The sequence below is a fragment of the Mercenaria mercenaria genome, chromosome 13 (assembly GCF_021730395.1).
Source record: "Mercenaria mercenaria strain notata chromosome 13, MADL_Memer_1, whole genome shotgun sequence".
Taxonomy (NCBI): Eukaryota; Metazoa; Mollusca; class Bivalvia; order Venerida; family Veneridae; genus Mercenaria; species Mercenaria mercenaria.
The window spans coordinates 26,980,438-26,996,712 of record NC_069373.1 but is presented as its reverse complement, the minus strand read 5'-3'; the positions used below and the strand labels follow the sequence as shown (position 1 = coordinate 26,996,712).

General features: G+C 36.3%; 1 protein-coding gene across 9 annotated transcripts in view; it reads right to left on the bottom strand.

The window, feature by feature from the left end:
* The window catches only part of LOC123529252 (traB domain-containing protein-like), a 210,904-nt gene that overhangs the window by 44,486 nt on the left and 150,143 nt on the right, over positions 1-16,275 (bottom strand). For all 9 annotated transcript variants that reach the window (XR_008366702.1, XR_008366703.1, XM_053521375.1 and 6 more), the window contains 2 exons: positions 15,102-15,212; positions 7,594-7,733 (listed from right to left, as the gene is read on the bottom strand). Coding sequence is in view for 7 of the 9 variants with exons in the window: in XM_053521375.1 (XP_053377350.1) it covers positions 7,594-7,733; positions 15,102-15,212 (251 nt within the window). In the remaining 2 variants the exon portion in view is untranslated. The remainder of the gene's footprint in view (positions 1-7,593; positions 7,734-15,101; positions 15,213-16,275) is intronic.

The following is a 16,275-nucleotide window of genomic DNA, read 5'->3' as shown; positions in this document are numbered from 1 at the left end:
TGTTTTCCAGCACTGAGCAGCAAGCTTGTGTTATTTGTAAAGTAAAAGATGAAGGTCCTACTGCCAAGCTTGGTACAAAGGGGTGCATGAGTTTAGTGACAGTTAGCAAGAAGAAAGGTACACAGTTTTATATTTTTCTAATTATTCTGCGTTGAAAGATTTCAGTTCTCAGAGGACATGGAAGAACAATGAAGCCAGTTATGTCCTGTTTTATACATGAACAATTATTTGTTATTATCAACTAAATTTTTTTTTTACCTTATATATGTAATTAAAAGCATGCATCGAATAATGCATAATTTGATTATGTCAATTTATAATTCATGCATAACTAAAATATAATCCATACTTTGATCCTAGTGAACACTGGTAATATTAGACTGTAGATTATTGAAGTACTTGTCAAATCAGGTATGTACTAAATGATAAGTTTTCTTTGCAATTTCAGGTGATCTGCTATGTGTTTCTCCGGGCCAGATAGTACATCTTGAGTGTAGGAGGGTCTACTGTCACCCAAACCAGCTTAGAACATCAAAAGAAAAGTCTGATTTAAGCTCTAGTGTAAAGACACGGAAATCTGGTGAAACAGCATTTGATTTTGAAAGTAAATGTATCTTTTGTGGTACTGACGCAAAACAAAATGAAAATAAAAGAGGTTATGACGTTTTCCCAGTTAGAACTCTAGAATTTCAGCAAACAATAAAAAATGTGTGTAAACAGAGAAATGATGAATGGGGAAATGATGTACTTTGTAGGCTTGAATTTGTACACGACCTTCCAGCTGCTGAAGCTCGATATCATCAAGTTTGTAGCGTTAATTTTAGGACAAGTTATCAAATTCCTACGCCATATAAATCTCCTGTTAATTCTCAAAAAAGAAAAAAAGGTAGACCAACTAAAAAAGAAATAGAAGACGCATTCTTTGATACCATGAAGTATTTTGAAAATCATGAACATGATCAGGTAACACTGTCAGATCTTGTGAAAATTATGTCAGAGCTGTGTGGGGATGATGAAGCATATGGTACAGCTTATATGAAAAAAAGAATGATTGAACATTTTGGGGTTGCTATCATTATATCAGAACTGAATGGGAAACATGACGTTGTAACATTTAAAAGTACAGCTCATTCCATTTTACATTCTTTTTATAACAGAAATGGCAAACAAGATAGTGAATCAGAACAGAAAGCTATCATACTAACAGCAGCAAAACTTATTTTCAGTGATATAAAGTCTGGCGAGTATTCAAAAGAAATTTATCCAACAGCATCCGAAATTATGTCACTTGAATCTAACCTTAAGTATGTCCCTGAAAGTCTCCAAATATTCCTAAATAAGATAATTGATAAAAAAAAAAGAGAAAAGAAGATTGCATCTATAGGTCAAGCAATTGTGCAAGCTGCTTGCCCAAGGAGTGTTATCGCACCACTACAGATAGGTTTAGGTGTGCAAGTCCATCATCTAGTTGGCTCTAAAATGCTACTTGAATCTTTACATAGTCTTGGTTTCTGTTCGTCTTATCAAGAAGTTCTGAAATATGAATCTTGTGCTGCAGTTACACAGGGAACAACTATTCACACAACTAATAATGAATTTGTGCAATACATAGCCGACAATGTCGATCATAACATTTGTACATTGGATGGACTGAACACATTTCATGGGATGGGCATAATTGCAGCTGTTACTCCTAGACTTAAAACGAATCAAATTATCCCACGTGTACATGTAGCAAATGAAGAGGTAACTGATATTGCAAAAATTGACATTCATTTCTACAAACAAAAGAGTAACAAAATGGAAGAGATGATATTTAAACATTTAATTGATTTAGCAGACATTGAAGAACCACTGAGAGAACTTGACTTCCTGATTAAAATTGGGAGTACAGTCACCAGGTTGGTCCGGATTTATGCAGATGGTACATCATGGAAAGTATCCCGGAGAGTCATCCTTGGTGTTCATGCCTATGATTGATTGAGTGCAAGTGACCTGTCTTGTATCTTTTCAACGCTGCACTTTGTAGTATCACAATCTAACCAATCGAATACAACCCCGGTTCTTACCTTCGATCAGCCTCTGTACTAGAAGGCACTCAATATTATAGAAAATGAACCAAGTGAAAGCAAGATTAAATCAGTCGTGGTACGGTTGGGTCGATTTCATACCGAGATGAGCTTTTTAGGGTGCATTGGCAGAATAATGGAAAATACTGGCCTGAAAGAACTTCTTGCGACTGCTTATGCTGAAAATACAGTTGGACATATGCTTGATGGTAAAGCTATAAACAGGGCAATCAGAGGACATTTTCTTGTAGATGACGCATTAAATGTTCTGCTGCTTGAAAAAATGCTGGCACAGAAAGATCAATCTTCGGATAGTAACAACAATTCTATCCAAACTAAAGACGACACAAATGATAACATTGAACCAGAAACTGGAAGTGACAGTCTCAAAGAAGAAGACACAGAACAATGTGACATCCACGAAGTGGAACACATAGAACAAAATGACATTTGCAAGGTAGAAGAAAGGGGACAAAGTGACATTAACAAAGAAAAAAGCACAGAACACAGTGACATTCCTAAAGTAGAAGACATCCTTCATGATATATTGAATAAGAGACGAGCCCCGGAATCTCTGCAAAATAACAAAACAATACTTGAATTGATGGAAAGCTATGAACAAATGAAGTTGGACCTTTTGAAATATAAAACTGCTAGGCTTTGGCTGCAATATATGGAAATGATAGATATGCTAAAATCATTTATCAAAGCAGAGCGAACTGGAAACTGGTGTCTACATCTGAAATCCATGCAGAAAATGCTGCCATTCTTTGCAGCAGCCGGTCACAACTTGTACCTGAAATCAGCTTATCTGTATCTGCAACAGATGATAAGTCTTCTTGATAGCAACCCACAACTTCGTAACGCATTTTGCAATGGGTTTCATGTTGTACGCAGGAGCGATCGCTACTGGGGAGGTCTTTCAACGGATCTGGCGATAGAGCAGGTCTTAATGCGAAGTGTAAAGTCGGTCGGTGGTCTAACTAGAGGAAGAGGGATGACAGAAGCACAAAGAGCACATTGGTTACTTTCTGTCCCTGCAATGGCTGAGATAAATAATGCAATGCAGGAATTTACAGAGCATAGATTAATAACAAGTGAGCAGCATAAGGAAAGTACAGAATCAAGAATTAAAGGAGACGAACTGGACAGAAATACATTTATAGACTTTTTAAAAGAAAAAAATCCATTCGCAGAAGAAGTAGAGTTAAGAAACATTGAAACAGGAGTTATTGCAGATAAAAATGTAAATGCGGATACAGCAAAAGAAGTTGGTGAGGGTATTATAAAGGGGATGACAGATCAAAAAGTTATCGAGTATACATTTAAAAGGAAGAATGAAGCTGTAACGTTAGGAAAAAAGAACAGTGTGAAAGTTGACGGAGCGGAAATACATGTTGATTCACAACTTCTATTCCAACGTCTTATTGCTGTTGCTGACATAGCATTAGATGAGAAGGAAGATATTTTCCAGTATGAACTTTGTGGCAACCCATCATCTCTGTTTGATTGGAGGATGTAGAGGCATCTGTTGTTCAAACAGTATGAAGGTTGACAGTGAAGAATTCGAGCATGTTGGTGTTGTTTAAGTACGCTTAACTGTTTGAAAATTATTAGCTGATACAGTTGTATTTACTTAAGTGAACGTTATTTGCCAACTGTTGTAATCAAAAGAAAACGAGAACTAAATGTAGATATAGGAATATTTTAACTTTGAGATTGAATTGAAAGTGGATAATATTCCGACATACTCCTACGTGAGCCTGATATGACAGGCAGCATCATTATTTAAATGCATTGTAATTTATATATAATTCATAAAAGTTAATACATATGTACGTATTAATATATTTTTTGACAATGGAATGTTCAGATAAGAAATTTTATACATATTTTATCTAATTATTCTATAATACAGGCTAAGCAGGTTAGATTGTTGGGCTGCTCTTGTGTTTTCGTCACAATGATACACTGTGCATAATACATTTAAAAGCGCATAGTAAAGAACAGTGAATATACTAAGGGGTTTCCTTTATGATTATAATAATGTTATTTGAACACCGGTTGCTATTGTAACATGATAAAGATGATGCGAAAATAACTATTTTTAATACTTTCCATTGTTAAGGAAACATCATATCATATGGCCCCTTTTGCTATGATGTGGTTCATCTTATAGTGATTTGTTATCTATTTAAGTACACATGCATACTTTTTGTTTAGTCTTTAATACAGCAACCTGAAACTGTTACTGATGTGCTAGTTTTACTGGGCAAATTATTTAGTGCTCTTTGAGTTGCAATGTAAATGCAAGTGGGTGGGGTATTTTGACCCCACTGGTATAAAATTTACTGGAGATAAATGTATTTCTTGTTGAAAAATATGTTATAGAAATATCAGAATAGCATAAGTATTATATAAAAATAATAAATCACACAAAAATGTTTGTTTTTCTTGTATGCTTATTATTTTGACAGTACAACTAAGAATTTATGAGAATCGTTCAAGGAATAAAGGATGCCATTAAACATGATGCATTTTCTGAGTTTCCGACAGGATTTTTTTTGAGGACTTTTTTTCTACAATACTACAATGTCTAAAGATTGTAAGGAAATGAAGAAAGTTTCTGTTGGAATTTGTTTAAGGTAGGGCCTATATTTTTGATAGAATGACTTGCCTATAAAGGGAAGTAATTAATAAACAAATGATATGCATGACACTTAATACAAATGACATGCATGGCACTTAATAAATTAATCGAGGGCCTACAGCAAAACTGGTCTATCTGCTTCTATTTCCATATAGTTCCGCTCTAAGCCCTCATTATGACCTTGGACCTAGGGGTCTGGGTATTGCACATGATAAATTAACTCATTATGGGGAACATTTGTGCCAAGTAATTTTAAAATCTCTTGATAAATGGCAGACTTATGGACCAGACAAAGAACAGACGATGTTAACGTTTGACTTCTAAGTGTGACCGTGACCTTGGAGCTAGGGATCTGGGCCTTGCACATGATGCGTCATCTCAATAAAAACCAAAGATTTGGTTTAAACAATATTTTATTCATCATAATTTCTTACATATATTAACATAGAGGATTGAGTAGGAAGCTATTAGCTATTTTAAAAACTCTCTCCCTTATGATTTACCAGCGTATCTGCTTAATGCTGATTGAAACATGATGTCTTTGCAGCAGTATGGACGTAATAAATTGTTTCGACACTGTTAAGTACAAAATATTGACCAATTTACTCATCATGTGTTCCTCAGTGCTGATTTCCAATATTTATTTGTGCATTTGTGCCACAGGCACTTGAAGCTCTATCAACAAATATATGCATTATCATATCCCACCCACCTAATATACTATGAAATAGTACAGGTTTGCAAGTATATCGCGTATTTTTTTGTTATTTTTTACCAGCTGATAACTCGAACAGAATCTCAGTTATCAATGTAAACAACCTTTCAGATGAAAGAAAAAACATTCATCCTATGCAAGCTGAGCACAACTTACAAAAAAGATATTAAAGGCGTTCAATTTACCAGCTAACTAACACTATCAAAATCGTCGTTCTGGTAGTCCGCCATACCTTATCCAGCTTCCAGTTGTAAAATCCAAGGTAAATCACTTTCGAAAAAAAAACATTAATCCATCATTAACAATTCTTACCAAAAAACAAGGGTGATTGAACAATTATATAAAGACCACCTGCAAACATCCTGAGCCGATTACAGTCAAAGAAATTTTTGTTTACTTTGGAAACCCCCAACGGTTTCAAGAATTGTGACGTATTAATCGTGACGTCATCACAGCTTGAAGATAATGAGGCTCTGCTTTGTGGTTTCTGACATACAGTGATTGATTGACTTTCTCAACACGCCTCATTTTGATGATCAAATGCTGAAACTAAAAACTAATTTTGTAGGGTTTCAAGTTAAAAGATCTGTATTAAAATCTGTCAAGGGACAGCTTAATATGATTACTTATATTTCAGTTACATGTAGTTTCTGATGATTTTTTTTTATTAATGAAGCATATCTTTCACGATACATGAAATTATACTACTGTTATTCGTTTCAGATATTATTTTCCTATGATTGTGTTACTAGAACCGTTGCACACAGCTGAATAAATACGCTTACATGTAAGTGAAACGTATGACGCGGTATGACTTGTAAGATTTGTGTCATACCTATGTTATTAATATATCTGCAGAATTGCTATTTGTGCCGCTGGAATCTTTTTAATGGCATGATAGAATAGATCCTAATCTCACGCTTTGCAACTTGAAGGGTACCTACAGTTTACTCAAATGCTGTTTGTTGTCGCAAACAAACATTTTGGCGGGAAAAGTGCATGTGCATTCATGGCGTATTAAAGTTAGTGTTTTATTAAAATGAAAAAAGAGAGATATGCATATTTCTTCTATTTACGCAGAAATCAAAGTAGCAAGGCTTATTTTAATTATTAGTAAACACATTTAGACTTACTAACGGGAGAAAAATCTGAATTGTGATCATCTCAAGTTCAAGGCTAATGTTAATTATTTCATGTAAAGTTTGGGAAAATGCACTGGCGGTATTGGCATCATGAAAACTGGTGTGTAAAAACTAAAAATTACAGATTTGAATAAGAAAAAAACATATGTTAAGAAATCGTAACACCATTCATTAGACATTACAGTTATGTACAAAAACACTTGGACGAGCCTCTATGTTTTTTTTTTCATTTAACTTCTGATGTAAGTTTCAGCTAATGACGTCACATAATACTTGGAAAAGTCAGTGGTTGCAGCATTGTTTACTCATCGTAGGCTAATATGCAGAAATATTAATTCTGTTAGCTATGTAAAATATATTCATTAAACAATTCACCACAGGGGTACCAGTATTAAGATTCAAGGATTATTTGTTGATTCTGTAAGGTACATTTTATACACTTTTATTTCTTTTTCGTTTTATGTTGTTTTTTATGATGTTTTTTTTGTTTTTTTCACCATGAATGACACTTCCAACTTCGAAATTTTGGATCAATTGAACAATTACCATGTTCGCCCATAACTTATGTGATGCAAAGATTCTTAAATTGTTGCTAAGCAATGCCTCCTGACAGACTGGAAGCTGAACACGGAATGGCCGAATACCAAAACTGCTCATGTATATTTTAGACAAAATATGTAAATTTTAGATAAAATTTATGACCTGTTATGTAAGTACCTTCGAAAATCAAATAAAATTTCCATCTTTCAAATGGTGTTTAGCTGACAGCAATCCGTCATCATTTGCCTTCGAAATCACCGTTCATAAAATCGAACCAAGGCGTGAAGTTGCCAACCTGGATCTCTTTCAGAGATCTATGATCTCTTTAAGAGATCTAACCTGCATATACCTTTTATTGACTGAGCTTCAAACACCCGTGTTTGTGCTAACGATCTGTTAACTGGGTATGTTTGTGTTACTGGATATACATTTGCAATAAATAAGACTTGAAAAACACTGATCCTAGCATATGTTTACCTGATTGGATCATTTGAGGTGAGGAGATACCAGGCAAGCCTTATTTTCTGCCACACAGACAATGATGATAGTGCTCTACGTAGAGTCACTTGAATTGGACGATCACCCAACTGTAGTCTACAACCAGCAATTTTCTTTGCCTAAAACAATTTTCTTTTGTAAAATAAATCATGCAAAGCAACAAATAGAGAATCATGCATACAAGTCTTTTCACACTGTATTAATTGCACCAGTTGAATAAAATGATAAAATGCCAGTTTTACAAACTAGTTATACTTAATAGCATATGATTATGTTAGAAAATTATTGAAGTTTTTTCCAATGTAACTCTATTCATATCTGAAACCAAGGGCCTTAACTTAGTGAAAAATCATTCAAATACAACGTGCTTCGCACATGCACAACTACACTTCGTACTGATGATAACAATAACAATAACAAGGTTTGATAAAAGTCTGGCATACCATGACTGAGAAATAGAACAGACCATTTTTTTTCCATATACATGTATATGAAGAAAAAAATAATAAAGGGCCATAGCTAAGAGAAAACTCATTCAAAATGAATGTGCTTTGCACATGCACAACTTGACTTGGTACCAATGATAATTACAAGGTTTGATAAAAGTCTGGCAGATAAGGACAGAGAAATAGCTCGGACAATTTTTTTCCAAATAGATCTACATATAAAGAAACAAGAGGGCCCTGAAGGCCCTGTATCGCTCACTGAAGAAAGTAGGTCAGTAGGTCACATTCATGGTCACTGAAGACAGTTTTAAGATCAGTGTGCAAAACTGTACATGTCATCCAAATTTCAAGGCTGTAACTTAAAAAACAAACAAGAGGGCCATGAAGGCCCTGCATCGCTCACCTCACCTACTGACCTAAAGATCACCAAGATTAACATTCTGACTAAGTTTCATTAACATATGGTCATAAATGTGGCCTCTAAAGTGTTAACTATTTTTTCCTTTAATTTGACCTAGTGACCTAGATTTTGACCCCACATGACCTAGATTTGAACTTGACCTAAAGATCATCAAGATTAACATTCTGACCAAGTTTCATGAAGATACAATCATAAATGTGGCCTCTAGATTGTTAACAAGCTTTACTTTTGATTTTACCAGTTTGGAACTTAACCTTAAGATCATTAAGATTAACATTCTGACCAAGTTTCATAAAGATATGGTCATAAATGTGGTCTCTAGAGTGTTCACTAGCTTTTCCTTTGATTTTACCTGGTGACCTAGTTTTTTCTACCCCACATGACCCAGACTCCAACTTGGCCTAAAGATCATCAAGATTAACATTCTGACCAAGTTTCATGAAGATACAGTCATAAATTTGACCTCTAGATTGTTAACAAGCTTTACCTTTGATTTGACCTGGTGACCTAGTTTTTGACCCCACATCTGACCTAGAGGTCATCATAACAAACATTCTGATCAATTTCCATAAGTTTCAAACTTGGTGACCTAGTTTTTGACCCCACCTGACCCAGATTTGAGAACTTGACATAAAGATCATCAAGATTGACATTCTGACCAAGTTTCATAAAGATACAGTCATAAATGTGGCATCTAGTGTGTCAACAAGCTTTTCGTAGATTTGACCTGGTGGCCTAGTTTTTGATCCCACATGACTCAGATTCGAAACTGACCTAAAGATCACCACGGTTAACATTCTGACCAAGTTTCATTAAGATACAGTCATAAATGTGGCCACTAGTGTTAACAAGCTTTACCTTTGATTTGACCTGGTGACCTAGTTTCTGATTCCACTCGACCTAGATTTGAACTGGACCTAAAGATCATCAAGATTAACATTCTGACCAAGTTTCATAGAGATATTATCACAAATGTGGCCTCTAGAGTGTTAACAAGCTTTACATTTGATTTGACCTGGTGACCCATTTTTGACCCCATCTGACCCAGATTTGAACTTGACCTAAAGATCATCAGGATTAACATTCTGACCAAGTTTCATTATGGTATGGTCATAAATGTGGCCTCTAGAGTGTTAACAAGCTTTTCCTTTGATTTGACCTGGTGACCTAGTTTCTGACTCCACTTGACCTAGATTTGAACTTGACCTAAAGATCATCAAAATTAACATTCTGACCAAGTTTCATTAAGATACATCATAAATGTGGCCTCTAGAGTGTTAACAAGTTTTTCCTTTGATTTGATCTGGTGACCTAGTTTTTGACCCCACCTAACCCAGATTCGAACTTGACCTAAAGATCATCAAGATTAACATTCTGACAAAGTTTCATGAAGATAGTCATAAATGTGGCTTCTAGATTTTATTGAGGGTAACATTCTGACCAAGTTTCATTAAGATTGGGCCAAAATTGTGGTGTTAACAAGCTTTTCCTTTGATTTGACCTGGTGACCTAGTTTTTGACCCCACCCTACCCAGATTCATAACTGGCCTAAAGATCATCAAGACTGACATTATGACCACCTTAAATTAAGATACGGTCATAAATGTGGCTTATAGAGTGTTTACTAGCTTTTACTTTGATTTGAACTGGTGACCTAGACTAGGGCTGTCATTGATTGGGTCTTAGGCATATCGACGTTACCGATATATCAGAAGACAAATATCGACGATACATCGATATATCGATTATTAAGTTAGATTAACAATCTATTTGTTCGTATGCATACTATATACCTTCCTGTAAATGCTATTTTTAGTTTTATTGCCTATTTTTCATATTACTGTTTGATTGTGTTGTATTTGTATTTACGAAATTAAAGAAAATAATAAAAATTAATAAAATCTTTCATTTTTATTTTGCCTCCACTTCTCTTTTGCATTTATCCAAATTTACAACTTTGTGAACTTAATAGTTTTTGAGGGTCTGAGTGTTTATCTGGATAGTTTTTTCTCTCTGTAAAATATCGATTTTTGAAAATGGGAATCGATAATCGATCGACAAAAAAATATCGTTGATACATCGATATCGTTTCTATCGATGACAGCCCTAACCTAGACTACCCAATATCGAACTCGTCCAAGATTTTATTTAGGGTAACATTCTGACCAAGTTTCATTGAGATTGGGCCAAAATTGTGACCTCTAGAGTGTTAACAAGGTTTTTTCTTTGATTTGACCTGGTGACCTAGTTTTTGACCCCAGATGACCCAATATCAAACTTGTCCAAGATTTTATTGAGGGTAACATTCTGACCAAGTTTCATTAAGATTAGGCTAAAATTGTGACTTCTAGTGTTAACAGTCAGGTGAGCTAATAAACAAAGGGCCATAACTCACTCAAAAATTGTTGAACCAGTCTAATTTTCAGGGGGACACAACTAGGGTACCAATACATCATTCTGACAAAGTTTGGTCAAAACCCCCCCAGTAGTTTCTGAGGAGATGCAATAACGAGAAATTGTTAACGACAGACGGACGACAGACCACAGACGCAGAGTGATTTGAATAGCCCACCATCTGATGATGTAAAAGTAGGTCACTAGGTCAATGTCAAAGTTTATTTTGGTAAACAAACCTATGCATGTGGTCCAAATTTGAAGGTTGCAGCAACAGAAATGTGAAAGTAGGTCACTAGGTCAAGATCAAGGTCAACTCATGTCAAGGTTCATCTAGCCACTCAAAACTATACAGGTGGTCCAAATCTGAACGTTGTAGGTTAAAAACAAAAAAGTAGGTCGCTAGATCAAAATAAGTGATAAGTGACCTTGACCCTAAACAAGAGAGATGACACCATTAATGAGTTATATGCAAATTTTTTTTCTTATTATGAAAACAGAGAATGCACATATAATTACTTATATTATAACGTATAATTAAACCCATACCCTAAACAAGAGAGATGACACCATAATGAGTTATATGCAATTATTATTATTTTCTTATTATGGAAACAAAGAATGCACATATAATTACTTATATTATAACTAATAATTAAACCCAGAAATCTGAGTACTAAACAAATTAATCATCAATCTACTAGAGTAGTCCATTTAGTACTGAGGTGTAACAGGAAAATAATGAACAACTTGAATCATTATCTCATTAGTGTCTGCAGACTTTATGACCCTTCTACAGGTAAGGCCATAAAAAACCAATTAACTACTTGGAGGGCCACTGGATATAAAATTATATTAGAAATCAAAAAAAACAAAGGGCCACAACTCACTCAAAAATTGTTGAACCAGTCTGATTTTCTGGGGGACACAACTAGGGTACCAATAAATCATTCTGACAAAGTTTGGTCAAAACCCCATCAGTAGTTTCTGAGGAGATGCAATACGAGAAATTGTTAATGGACGGAAGGACGCCAGCCCACGGACGCAGAGTGATCTGAATAGCCCACCATTTGATGATGGTGGGCTAATAAAGGGTCACAACTAAGTGAAACTAGAAAAACATTCTGCATGGCCAGCAACATTGGCCTCCATGTGTGACCTTGACCTTAGACCTAGGGACCTGGTTCTTGTGCACGACACTCCATCTCATAATGGTGAACATTCAAGCCAAGTTACATCAAAATCCCACCATGCATGAAGTAGAAATGCTTCGGACAAACTTCAATTTGACATTTGACCTCCAACTGTAACCTTGACCTTTGAGATAGGAACATGGGGTTTGGGCATGACACTCCTTCTCATTGAGGTAAACATTCATGCCAAACTATAAAGAAAATTGGTCCATGCATGTCAAGTTATGGTCCGGACAAACTTCAATATAACCTTTGACCTCCAACTATGACCTTGACCTTTGAGATAGGAGAATTGGGTTTGCGCATGACACTCCTTCTCAGTGAGGTAAACATTCATGCCAAATATAAACAAGATTGGTCCATGCATGTCAAAGTTATAGTCCGGACAAAATCGGACGGACACACGCACATACACCAACCCGCCAAAAGTGACGACTATATCGAGCTCACTGCAAGCGGGCTCGACAAAAAATCATCCAAATGGAACCGCTTTGCAGACGCACAACTAGACCTGGTACTGATAACTATTACAAGGTTTGATGGAATTCTGGCAAATAACTGCCGAGAAATAGCGTGGACAAATAACTTCAATTTAACCTTTGACCTCCAACTATGACCTTGACCTTTGAGATAGGAGCATTGGGTTTGCGCAAGACACTCCTTCTCATTGAGGTAAACATTCATGCCAAATATAAACAAGATTGGTCCATGCATGTCAAAGTTATAGTCCGGACAAAATCGGACGGACACACGCACATACACCAACCCGCCAAAAGTGACGACTATATTGAGCTCACTGCAAGCGGGCTCGACAAAAAATCATCCAAATGGAACCCGCTTTGCAGATGCACAACTACACCTGGTACTGATAACTATTACAAGGTTTGATGTAATTCTGGCAAATAATTGCTGAGAAATAGCGTGGACAAATAACTTCAATTTAACCTTTGACCTCCAACTATGCAATAGATGCACAACTAGACCTGGTACTGATAACTATTACAAGGTTTGATGGAATTCTGGCAAATAATTGCTGAGAAATAGCATGGACAAATCTTTTCCATATATACATATAAAGAAAAAAATAATAAAGGGTCATAACTCTAAAGTGTTAATATCTTTTCCTTTGATTTGACCCGGTGACCTAGTTTTTGACCCAACATGACCCAGATTCGAACTTAACCTAATTATCACCAAGATTAACATTCTAAGTTTCATAAAGATACAGTCATAAATGTGGCCTCTACAGTGTTAACAAGCTTTTCCTTTCATTTGACCCGGTGACCTAGTTTTTGACCCGACATGACCCAGATTCGAACTTGACTTAAATATAACCAAGATTAACGTTCTGACAGAGTTTCATGAAGATACAGTCATAAATGTGGCCTCTAGAGAATTAACAAGCTTTTCTTTTGATTTGACCTAGTGACCTAGTTTTTGACCCCACCTGACCCAGATTTGTATTATGTATGTTTTGGGTTTAACGCCGTTTTTCAACAGTATTTCAGTCATGTAACGGCGGGCAGTTAACCTAACCAGTGTTCCTGGATTCTGTACCAGTACAAACCTGTTCTCCGCAAGTAACTGCCAACTTCCCCACATGAATCAGAGGTGGAGGACTAATGATTTCAGACACAATGTCGTTTATCAAATAGTCATGGAGAACATACGCCCCGCCCGAGGATCGAACTCGCGACCCCGAGATCCGTAGACCAACGCTCTTACCTACTGAGCTAAGCGGGCGGGCGACCCAGATTTGTACTTAACCTACAGATCAATATTAACATTCTGACCAAGTTTCATTAAGATGTGGTCATAAATGCGGCCTCTACAGTGTAAACTAGCTTTTCCTTTGATTTGACCTGGTGACGTAGTTTTTAATCCTACATGACCCAGATTCAAATTGGACCTTGAGATCATCAACATTAACATTCTGACCAAGTTTCATGAAGATACAGTCATAAATCTGGCATCTACAGTGTTAACAAGCTTTTCCTATGATTTGACCTGGTGACCTGGTTTTTGACCCCAGATGACCCAATATCGAACTCATCCAAGATTTTATTAAGGGTAACATTCTGACCAAGTTTCATTAAGATTGGGCCAAAAATGTGACTTCTAGAGTGTTAACAAGCTTTTCCTTTGATTTGACCTGGTGACCTAGTTTTTGACCCCAGATGACCCAATATCAAACTAGTCCAAGACTTTATTGAGGGTAACATTCTGACCAAGTTTCATTAAGTTTGGGCCAAAATTGTGACCTCCAGAGTGTTAACAGTCAAATTGTTCACGACAGATGACTGACGGACGATGGCGGACGACGGACACAGGGCGATCACTAAAGCTCACCTTTGAGCACTTCCTGCTCAGGTGAGCTAAAAAGTCAAAAAAGAGGCATAATTTTGTAAATGAACATTAATTACCAACATGTGAATTTGTGTACCCACACCAATCTAAATACACCTACCTAAGTATCCTCCAAGTGTGATGTTTAACTTTGACCTGGAGTCACTGTATTATGATATTGGTCATGGTGTATAGTTACAAGTTTGGAGAAATAGCCCTGTGAAAGGAATTAAGGACAGACTGACAGACAGAGCAATCCATGTGAGCGACACCAAGATAGTACCCTTATATATAAGTATAATAAATACATTTCCCTATAAAAAACTGGTACTTACTTATTTTGTTGGGTTTAACGTCGCACCAACACAATTATAGGTCATATGGCGACTTTCCAGCTTTGATGGTGGAGGAAGACCCCAGGTGCCCCTCCGTGCATTATTTCATCATGAGCGAGCACCTGAGTAGAACCACTGACTTTCCGTAAGCCAGCTGGATGGCTTCCTTACATGAAAAATTCAATGCCCTGAGTGAGGCTCGAACCCACATTGATAAGGGGCAAGTGTTTTGAAGTCAGCGACCTTAACCACTCAGCCACATAGTCCCCTAAAATTGTGGTACTGATAACAATGTTATGTAAAAATGGAACTCTAAGAAACCTTTCAACAAATATGAGGAAGACAGACTTACATCTCTGAAAGCCCTCCTAAATTCACCTCCAGGAGCCATACCAAGCTGTTTTGTTAGGTGAGCTGACATACTCAAGAAGAGAAGATGCATTATGCCTTGACCTAATCCACTCTGAAATAGATGATAAACTCTGTGAATACAATCAGTAAACAAGAATGAGTACTCATGTACATAGTCTAGAACAGAATATAGTACATGTAGCATGTACACATCTGTTCCTTATAATGACTGGATGGTTTAATACTGCTGACACTGGCAATGTGTACATTACTGAGTAAACACACCTGTACACATCTATACATACAAGGCATCAACAAGCAACCCGTCTTTTTCTAACATATTTAAATCCTTGTCTTAACTTTGCTTGCATTAGTAAAATTGTTAATGGAAGATAACTTGTGTACTTTATTTCCTTTATACAAGGAAAGAGACACTAATGCATAGATCTATTTTTCTGATAAGGAATGCCCTCTTGGTTGCTCACGTGAAGCTTTTTCCAAAATGGCGGATTCACATGATACCGCTAGGACGGATTCTCTTTTAAGTATCCAAATCTCCTACACATTATTGTAAAAAATCAAAAACCTGTCAGATCACACGCTAAATGAATGATTAAATAACTAGAGCTGCTTTTGAGAAAAGTGCATGTCTCCCACAACTGCCTAATCATCTAAATAGTAAGTCAGTCTTTATATACTGTTTACTCACAAGCCTGATTTTGGGTAATTCAAGGGCCATAACTCTGAAGTGCCTCAGCCGATTTGGCTAGTTATCGAACATGGTTGAGGACTTATGGTCAAACACATTTTGTTTAAGTCTGGTGAAGATCGGATGAGAAATGTTCGATTAAGAGTGTGGACAAGAGTAAAAAGGCCAAATTTCGGTAATTCAAGGGCCATAACTCCAAAGTGCCTATGCTGATTTGGCTAGTTATCTCACTTGTCCGAGGACTTATGGTCAAACACATTTTGTTCAAGTTTGGTGAAGATAGGATGAGAAATGTTCCATGTAGAGCGCGGACAAGAGTAAAAAAGCCGATTTTCTGTAATTCAAGGGCCATAGTTCCGAAGTGCCTGGGCCGATTTGGCTAGTTATATAACTTGGCTGAGGACTTATGGTCAAACACATTTTGTTCAAGTTTGGTGAAGATCGGATGAGAAATGTTTGAATTTGA